Source organism: Sebastes fasciatus, chromosome 17 (genome assembly GCF_043250625.1).
Source record: "Sebastes fasciatus isolate fSebFas1 chromosome 17, fSebFas1.pri, whole genome shotgun sequence".
Classification (NCBI taxonomy): Eukaryota; Metazoa; Chordata; class Actinopteri; order Perciformes; family Sebastidae; genus Sebastes; species Sebastes fasciatus.
In genome coordinates, this window is record NC_133811.1 from 1,540,922 (window position 1) to 1,550,843 (window position 9,922).

At 41.1% G+C, this 9,922-nt stretch overlaps 1 protein-coding gene across 1 annotated transcript in view; it reads left to right on the forward strand.

Annotated features, from left to right (window-relative positions):
• The first annotated feature begins 682 nt into the window (after nucleotides 1-682).
• Nucleotides 683-9,922, forward strand: part of LOC141754905 (glyceraldehyde-3-phosphate dehydrogenase-like) — a 13,395-nt gene continuing 4,155 nt past the window's right edge. The window contains exons 1-8 of the mRNA XM_074614339.1: nucleotides 683-800; nucleotides 1,141-1,184; nucleotides 6,705-6,804; nucleotides 7,835-7,944; nucleotides 8,040-8,130; nucleotides 8,247-8,362; nucleotides 8,782-8,863; nucleotides 9,693-9,891. Coding sequence (XP_074470440.1) covers nucleotides 1,162-1,184; nucleotides 6,705-6,804; nucleotides 7,835-7,944; nucleotides 8,040-8,130; nucleotides 8,247-8,362; nucleotides 8,782-8,863; nucleotides 9,693-9,891 — 721 coding nt within the window. The 5' untranslated portion in view covers nucleotides 683-800; nucleotides 1,141-1,161. The remainder of the gene's footprint in view (nucleotides 801-1,140; nucleotides 1,185-6,704; nucleotides 6,805-7,834; nucleotides 7,945-8,039; nucleotides 8,131-8,246; nucleotides 8,363-8,781; nucleotides 8,864-9,692; nucleotides 9,892-9,922) is intronic.

Genomic DNA, 9,922 nt, shown 5'->3' on the forward strand with positions numbered 1-9,922 from the left:
CAGGAAGCCCAGCTTAGTTTGTGCTACTTAGCCGTTGTCGCTTAGCAACCACATAGTCTATCTAACCCCTGCGCTGGAACTACTTTTCTTTGCGGAGGAGTGATATTTTATAGAAAATAGGCCATTAAAAATCACACAGTGTCGAAGTAACAGAAGTTAGTGAGTCAGGTGTGTTAAGGTGTGTTGTGTCTCCTCTCAGCTGCTCTTTAAACTCCAGTAAACCTGTTTAAACTCCTGACAACCTGTTTAAACTCCTGTAAACTCCTGTAAACCTGTTCAAACTCCTGTAAACCTGACAGGAGTTTAAACAGGTTTACTGGAGTTTAAACAGGTTTACAGGAGTCTAAACAGGTTTACAGGAGTTTGAACAGGTTGACAGGAGTTTAAACAGGTTTACTGGAGTCTAAACAGGTTTACAGGAGTTTGAACAGGTTGACAGGAGTTTAAACAGGTTTGACAGGAGTTTAAACTCAACAGGTTGACTGGAGAGTAAACCTGTTTAAACTCCTGTCAACCTGTTTAAACTCCAGTAAACCTATTTAAACTCCTGTAAACCTGTTTAAACTACTGTAGACCTGTTTAAACTCCAGCAAACCTGGTGACTCCTGGTTGACTCCTTCCTGCTGGACGCGGGTTTAACAGGCAGCTGCACGCGACCTTGGATGGGGGGCGTGCCCGGCGGTGGCGGCGGCGGCGCGCGGTGGGTATAAATGGCAGCGCCACCTCAGCTCGTCCCCCGCGTTCACTTCTCCCTCTGAGGACCAGGACTGACCAGGACTGACCAGGTGCCTTCACTGACGGTACACTTTATTCAACTAACAGAGGCTTCTTCTGTTTTGAAGAGACAAACTGTCAAAAAACGGACTTCAGGGGATTTCATCTCATAATTCCTGTGACTTGGTCTGCTAATTAATCTGTATGCTTCTTTCAAAAAAAGTTAGTTAGTCCAAAATGCTAATTTTCTCGTTTAAATTGAGTATTTCTGCATTTTGATTATAGGTTTTAGTGAAGTAATGTATTATTAGTCTTCTGGAGTCCTTGTTGCAGCTTCATATCTTTGCATGATGCTCTGTTCTGTGTTGTTTTGGGATCAAATATGAATGAACTTTGTCTTAAACCTTCCCCCTTTCTTCCAGTGAGGACTAGAACATATCAGACAACATGGTGAAGATTGGAGTCAACGGGTGAGTTGGTGCTTTTTATTTAGATTTTAGTCCCTCAGAAAAGTTCTCATCTTTTTCCTTCACATTAGTGTAGTGGTGTCCTCTGGAGAACCTCTTAGTGTAAAGCTGTCATTAGATGACATAAGAAGAAGTGCTTCTCTACAGGGGCACTGGAAACCTTGAAATGGGATGTTGAAGAAGCACATATGTCAGCAGGAGTCTGTGCAAACACACAAGGTGGCATTTATTAATACAAATATAAATAATAATAAAAAACATTATTTCTATAGCGCCTTTCAAAACCAGAGTTACAAAGTGCTTCACAAAAGAAAGAAATAAAAGAACATCATACACAGAACATGCAATAAAAACAGGGACTTTTGGTCAAACATACAGAGATAAAACAAAATGTAAAAGATGTTTTATAAAGCATTTTTAAAAGACATTATGTACCCAAAAAACTTACAATAGAAGAAAATATTCATATTTAATTTTCTTGGTGGAAGTGTTTGATGAGTGGAAATGATCTTATAGGCATCCAGAATCCTTCATCAGTTCATCCTCATGTCTACAGAAATGTGACACTGTACCATCCGGCAGCTTATTCAGTGGCATTAGAGGCGTCTGATGAGTGTTGAAAGGCTGCAGCAGATAAACAACCTCTCTGCTTTTACTGGACTTTTTTGATATTCTGGGTTTTTAGCTGCTGCTTCCTTCCAGAAGGACGTGATGTGAGGCCGAGTGTCTTCATTTCCTAAATCACTAATAATAGAATATAAGCAGCTGTGGGTGTAAAGGTCCTCCAGCCTCAGGACCCCGACAATGTTTCTGTGACCCTCCACTGATTATCTGAGATGAATTACTTCACCATGAGAGCGTGATAGAGTCGGTTGAAGGAGAGGAAATTTGAAAGTAGGATGTGATTCAATGAGGAGATGATTTCTCTGAAGTAGATGTTAAATTGATGCTTTGGGTGTCTTATAAAGAACCAAAACGTTTCTACATATCCTGGATTAAATGTTCATGTTCAGGGTTCAACGTTAACGCCCGGTTGGGCAATTGGGTTTGAAACCTACTTGCCTAAAGGCCATTTTCACCTGCCCCTATACAAGTTGTTTGATTTATTAGCAGTTATTGGGTAATTCCATAATCTCCTCCGGAAAAAAAAAAAAATGTAATTCTTTTTTTACCATTTACCTGATCAGACAAGCCCAACCTGGCATTTGACTTGCCCCGGGCTGAGCCCTGATGTTTATTATATATGTTATTATGTGATATTAAACTGCATATCTTTGGGTTTTGGACCCAAACTACTTGAATATGTCACCATGAGTTCTCGGAAATTGTGAATTTTCAGCATTTTCTGACATTTGGTAAACTAAATTATTATTAATCGAGAGAATAATCAGCAAAATAATCAATTAATGAAAATAATCATTAGTTGCAGCCTAACATTACATGTCCAACAACCATGTAAAACTTTAAATCCATGAGTGGAAAGTATATAAAATATATTTAATTAACTAAATGATATAAATGTAAAGTCAAATACTAGTATCTCTAAGTGCTGAAGTGTCCTTGAACAAGACACTGAACCCCAAATTGCTCCTGATATGTGCGCTTTTATAGGGAATAAAAGTTAAGTGACTAAAATAAAAGCATTTACCCAATGAATGCAACACAACATAAAATAAAAAATGAACAAGTATTAATTATCTGACAATCTCCCCCACAATAATCCTTAAAAATAATAGTTATTTCCCTTTTATTTGAGACTCTTTCTCTGTCTCTAACTGCTGCTGGACAGGACTTTGGACAGGACCCGTCTATTCTCTGGTTATTTATAGTCCGCTGGTGTTGTGGTGTCACGGTTGGCGTCCCCTCTTCTTCCACACCCTTCAGACCCTCCAATCTCGCTGCTCTCCTCAGCTGTCACATTCCTTCTATTCTCCCCTCGTCTATTTTTAACCCTCTAACCTTTCCGCTGACGGTCAGAGATCATCCGGCCGGTGGTTTATAGACGCTGCTCAGACTCGGAGTTCACCAGTGAAACATTTCCTCCTCCTCCTCTTCCTCCTCCTCCTCCTCGGTGAAGCAGCTGCTGTCGAGCTGCAGGGAGATTTAGCTCCTTGGTTCTGGCCTCGGATCAACACCAACACTGAGCCTCAGAAACAGAAGATGGGCTCGGGTCTATTCTGGCCTTCTGGCTGCTTGGTGGCTTCCCAAAACTAACACCGTGAAACTCTAATGTGCGCTGACACTTTTCCCTCAGGTCCGTTCTTCCTGTGAAGTAAAGCTGAAATGTAGACAATGAGGTTTATGATTGACAAACTGGGTTGCATATCCTCCCAGTAATCGCCTGGGGTTTCCTCCCACTGCAAAGACCAGCAACTTGGTTATTAGAAATACTTCTGCCGCTGCTCTTGAGCACGGCAAAACAGTAGTTGGACCCCAGGCACTGCCCTGTGGCTGTCCACTGTTACTGGAGAGATAGCATGGTTCAAATACAGAGCAAAGGTTTTATAGTGTTGTGTCAGTAATTTGCCAGATTTGAGTTTTTTTCTACTTTTTGACATTTCTAAAGCCTCGGTTAAGCCCAAGTTCTACTTTGGGCGTCCGTGAGGGTTTGCACCATCTGATGATGAAACTTACATCGGATGTGAACCAACATGTTCTCACGGATGTGGACAGTCAACATGTTCTCATCCCAACTCGTCACATATTGATGCTTAGTCAGGACCCCTCGACACACTTAAAACAAAAACACTTAGCTTTAAGATTACATATCATGGTTTGGGTTCAAATAACTATGTTTTTGTGAAGTGAAAGTGAAACTTAACATTGTTGTTGGTTTCACACGGGTCTCCTGGATGAAAGCTAAACTATGAGAAACATTAATTAGATTAGTTCACCTTAAAGTGAAGTTTTTTAAATCTACACTCTACTGCTCAATATTGATTAGCATTAACTACATCAGAACTAGACATTTCAGAACCTAGTGCAAGGCAGCTTGCATTGGATGGAAGGCTAACCTCTTGCTGTTTCTTATATATCAGCCTTATATGACTGCATCAGTTAGGGCTGACCCCAATGCTTCGAAGCTTCCACCGTTGCCATGGTAATTGACCTACAGATCAGTATTCCAATGCTTCCTTTTTTGTTTTGTATTTATATACAGTAAGTATGTAATAATAATGTATAGATCCCAAAATAGCTCATGAAATAAGGAATAACCCCACAACTTTATTCATTATTCATATTCAACATGAGTTATTATTAGTTATTCTCAGACGGATATTGCTGTTTGGTATGTGTAGAGGTGAATGTGTACAGTAGTGTGGCAGCGGCCCTGTCCCGCAGCTTAAATGGGGGAGATGGAGACAGAAGAACATGTCAGCCTGCTGCGCCGTGCTGCGCTGCAACGCGCTGCGCTGCGACGCGCCGCAAAGCTTTTATTTCTCGATGAAACTTCGAAGCCCATAACATGGTCGGGACAGCCCTAGCATCAGTATGAGTAGTCAAAGAAAAGGTATTTTGTGCATGTATGTAAATGTATAGAGCGCATATTGAGATGCACTGTCCAAGCTGCAGTTAGCAGTTGAGACAGCACAGCAGTGTTATAATGTGCACATAAATGCTACCAAAGGATAGTGGATAAAAAAACATCCACCGTCACCTGAGAAGCTGCTGTTGTGCCGTTAGGTTGCATGATACAAATATAAAGTATAATTGTAGCAACGACCTTCCACCATCTGTGACAACCTTGTTACCAAGAGCAGTTTGAACTTCCTGCTGCACTCTGACCTTTCTCTAGATAGACGGGGTCTCTTCTGTTGGCGTGCAGAGGGTGTGATTGTCTGTGTCACCAGGTTCAAACTGTCCCATGATGACAGTCAGTATGTAACGTGACTCCTGGAGACATGCAACGTTACATAACAGGACTCAGATTGTACAGCACAGTGTGGCAGCATTTCTTTTCCTCTGGATCTTGTGAGTGCCCTTGAGCCAGGCACTAAAACCCCTCATTGCTTCAAGTGACTGTTTAACTTGATTCCTGATTCAACAAATTGGTCCTTTATGCTGTTTTGTTACGGCAACACAATGACTTCTGGGACATTTAAACAGCCGTGTTGGGAGTGGAGATCCAGGCAGGTTCTCATAATTTCCTAATCAGCGAGTTAACCGACATAATCGGTCTTTTCCTGAATAAATGCAGTTATGAATGAGTTATCTGCACACATTCACGTATTTAAACTAAAGAGAAGTGTGCGTGACTGCAGCAGCCTCGTCTGTGCTCTGATAAAGGTTCAACAGTACGTTCTTATCATATCTCCATTATTTCTGTAGTCTGGACAAACTGAACTGAACTTTACTTATTATGTGGCAACTCTGCTCTCTGCCCACTGAATTCATTTATTATTCATTTATTTACATAAAAGTTATGAATAGGACTTTCATACTAAAGTGAAAAAACTTTGACAGCAATATTTCAAAGTCTGTGATTCCCTCCATAGAAGTGGCAGCTCTTGAGATGAAAGTCCCTCAGCTAATTCTCTTTTTTATTTGGTTCACTTTAATTTGTGCACTGTGAAATACCAAACTCAATAGAACACCAACCAGAAGTATCAATTTCACTCTGATTGGGACTAAACATGGCTTGTGAAAGCACCCTTAGACTAGTTTGAATTTGAACTTTTCATTAAAGTCAGATGGAGGATGTATCATTAACAATGCTAGGACTTCCCTTTAACTGCCCTTTAAACACCACCTGCCTTCAGCCAACACATTAAGCTTTCTCAGGCTCTCCAACAGAGCCATTTATTCCACATTAGTTGAGACGTATCAGGAGTAGACCTGAGTGGACTTGGACAGTTACATCTCTATTTTCCTGTGGTTGATGTGTGACCTTTTTATAAGTCAGTCTGTGTTGTCCTTGTCCTCATGTCTGCGTCCTCCTCCTCTCTCCTCCTGTAAGTTCAAATGAAGGATGTATGAGATCTCTCCTCTCACTCTCTCTTTAGTCTCCTTCTTCCAGTGAAGTGGTTAATATGTCTAATAAAAATCGGTCCCAACACCCCTGCCCTCCGTTCTTTGCTCGCTGTCTGACCTGCTGCGACGGCAGCCATATTAGGCGTAAACAGGCTTTGGGCTGCCGTGCCAACCATTGTTATCTTCAGTCAAGGTTGGCAGGCCTTCCTTGTATGGCCCTGCTGTCCTCCGCTGAGACTCCCGTATTAGTTTAGCTCCCATTGCCACCTGCTGGTCAGAGAGGGGAAATGTGGTGGGAGGTGGATGAAGCAGTCTTTTCTTTTGCACCAAAGCTGCTCTAAAATACAATATTGCAGACTTCACAGAGCAGACAAAACATCTGCTCAAGAGCTTTTACTCAATATATATAATCTTTGTTTCTTTTATCCATGTTTCATGTCTGTCAAATAAATGGGCTCTTTTACGCACTGACCCCGCTGTGATGCTGCTGAGTTTCACTTCTCCACGCTGACTGCATCCTCCTGCATCCTCCTGCATCCTCCTGCATTTCAGATTCGGACGTATCGGCCGTCTGGTGACCCGTGCCGCCGCCACTGGAGGCAAGGTCGAGGTGGTGGCCATCAACGACCCCTTCATCGATCTGGACTACATGGTGAGAGGACTTCCTGTACTCACTTTTTTCTGAGAGAAACTGTTTTGATCATTTTGTAGTTCTCAAAGCCTTTCCAAAGTTCATTCTGGGAAAAAGTATATATTTTAGGGAAAGCACAACCCCGTAAGCTAATGGCTAAGTGTAAAAGGTGGTCAAGTTAAGTCAAATTTGTCTGCACAATCATCTTTGGGTTATGGGGAGTTATTAAATGAGGGATTTTAAAGCATTAAGTGAAGGCAGAGAGCTAATGTAAAGGTTTGGAAACCTACCTGTGGAGATGCTACACTTTGATTAAAGATGCTGTTCTTTGATTATTTCTTATTTTATTCTAATAGGTGCAGATGTTAAGCCTATGAGACCCACATAGAACCATTTTCGTCTTCTTTAGAGGGGTCCAGGGTGTCTTTAGGGGGAGACAGCAGGTCAGCAGTAGATGTCACATAGAAATGGTGTACATCATCTGAAAGCTGGAACCTGAAGATTAATCTGAGATGAAGCTCAGCACTGTGTGTCAGAAATAAACATTAATCAATTAGTTCATTAAAATGTGTACAAGGGTTTAGAACATGATGATTGACGTATATGATGGTCATCCTCATCCTCTATTATGTCTCATAAATTGTTGCAGCAATTTTTGCGTTGATACCATTTGTTACACAGACTTGGTGCTAAATTTAACCATTTTTTACCACTGGAGAACTGATAGAAATGATCAATAATTCCTCCAAAATACCACATTAAGACACCAAGACCTTGAGGAACACCAGAGAAAAAGACATGCTGTGATTTGGGATCAAAAACTTTTGACATGACAAAATTTCGCCTAAATTTTGAAGTGTTATTCAGCGCCTTTCCTGACTAGTTAAGGGAAACATGACACCACACACAATGGATTCATCAGGTTTCCTAGTTTCATATGATACCAGTACCAGCTTTAAAACTGAGCCCACTACAGCCTCTTAAAGACAGTAAAGTGTCAGCGTGGTCTCAGAGGGTTAATACTTCCATCCTATCTGCCCCCCTCCTGCAGGTCTACATGTTCAAGTACGACTCCACTCACGGCGTGTGGAAGCACGGAGAGGTGAAGGCCGAGGGCGGCAAGCTGGTCATCGGCAACATGCACATCATGGTCTTCCACGAGTACGTGCACTTTTACATTTACATTTGATCAGCTTTACCTACGAGTCTGTTTCCAGCACTGTTTAACCTCTGTTATGTGTGATGTAATCAAACAGGAAGGACCCTTCCAACATCAAGTGGAGCGATGCTGGCGTTGACTATGTTGTTGAGTCCACCGGTGTGTTCACCACCATCGAAAAGGCCTCTGTAAGTTCACCAGCTGCTCCCAGGCTGACCATAACTTAAATCAAAGGGTCATCATTTAAATTGCATGCATGTTATTTGTCACATTCCGACCTTTGACCCCTTGTGCGTCCCTCTAGCTTCACCTGAAGGGCGGAGCTAAGAGGGTGGTGATCTCCGCTCCCAGCGCCGACGCTCCCATGTTCGTCATGGGCGTCAACCACGAGAAGTACGACAACTCCATGAAGGTTGTCAGGTGAGTCGCTGCTGATTGTGGATCTGAAGGAGTCACGTTTCTATATTTTATAATCGACACGGATGTTCAGAACATTCGAGTTTATGTAGCAACAGATGGTAAACTTCTAAAACTGTAGTTTGATTTACTTTGTAGTTTTAATCTCAGTTTTATTTCATGATGATGACCTTTAGTTTTGGACAGATTTAGGATCAGAAGTGTGACGTCCTGTTAGTGTGACGCAGCATGTCAAGTGTCATCAAACTTGGCGAGGACAGATGTGAACATCTGGATGCTTTTAGATGCTCTGCCAAAAAAAGAATTGAATGTCAAACCAAGATCATCTCTTAAAATACACTGAGTGTCTGTGCACTTCTGATATAAGTGGCACCTTAACTTTGTGTCGTTGGTAACATGTGGTCCCTATCTCGTCTCCATAGCAACGCCTCCTGCACAACCAACTGCCTGGCTCCCATCGCCAAGGTCATCAACGATAACTTTGGCATCGTTGAGGGTCTCATGGTAAAGAACTCCGACATTTCATTGATTTAGATTACACACAACGACCTGACATGTGAAAGAGGATGCGTGTGAGTGCCCATGTAAATGATATTACTATATCTCTGCGCTCCCCTTCCACCACACTTTATTTTATATTAACTTATTTGTTTATTTAATTTATTATTATTACTTTCTTATCTTTGTATTATTATTGTGTCTTTTTTATTATTCTTTTCTATTCTTTCTTTTTATTATTATTATTATTATTATTATTATTATTATTATTTATTTTCTTCATTTTATTTCAATTGTTTTCTCTAGTGTACTTAGTGTGTTCGTCTCTAAGCTCAACTACTTAAAAAATTGGTTTATAAACTATTGTAATAAACTGTAAATTGCATATATGAAAACAACCTCAAAAAAAGGGAAAAAATAAAGTAAAAAAAATAAATAATAATAATTACACACAACACTCAATTTATGAGATCATTTTATAGACCACATCAACAAAAGCTTACTTGGTCTGACCAGCAGCCAAAAATAGCCAAGAAAAGCAAACGTTTTTGCATTTATAAAGCTGAAACTAGCAAATGTTTGCTATTTTTACTTGAAATAATTGGTCATCCATGTTTTTTGTTGACTCATATTCTTGAAGTAAATTATATTTCCTCGTGTTTAAGATGAGCACAACCTAAATTCACTAACTTGCTGGTATGTTAGTATGTTATGCAGTTTATTGCTAGAACAGATTAGCATTTCCTAAGACACAAGATGTAATCTTAACAACCTTATTCAACACATAAATGATGAATCTGTCATTTAATGAAACCCTCTGCTCCCTCTCCTTCAGAGCACAGTCCACGCCATTACTGCCACACAGAAGACCGTTGACGGTCCCTCTGGTAAGCTGTGGAGGGACGGACGTGGTGCCTCTCAGAACATCATCCCCGCCTCCACTGGAGCCGCCAAGGCTGTGGGCAAGGTCGTCCCCGAGCTGAACGGGTACGATTCACCTTCACCTGGGTTTTTTATTCAGGGTCAAATCGAGAGCGAGATCATCACGGGGAATAAAACAACTCA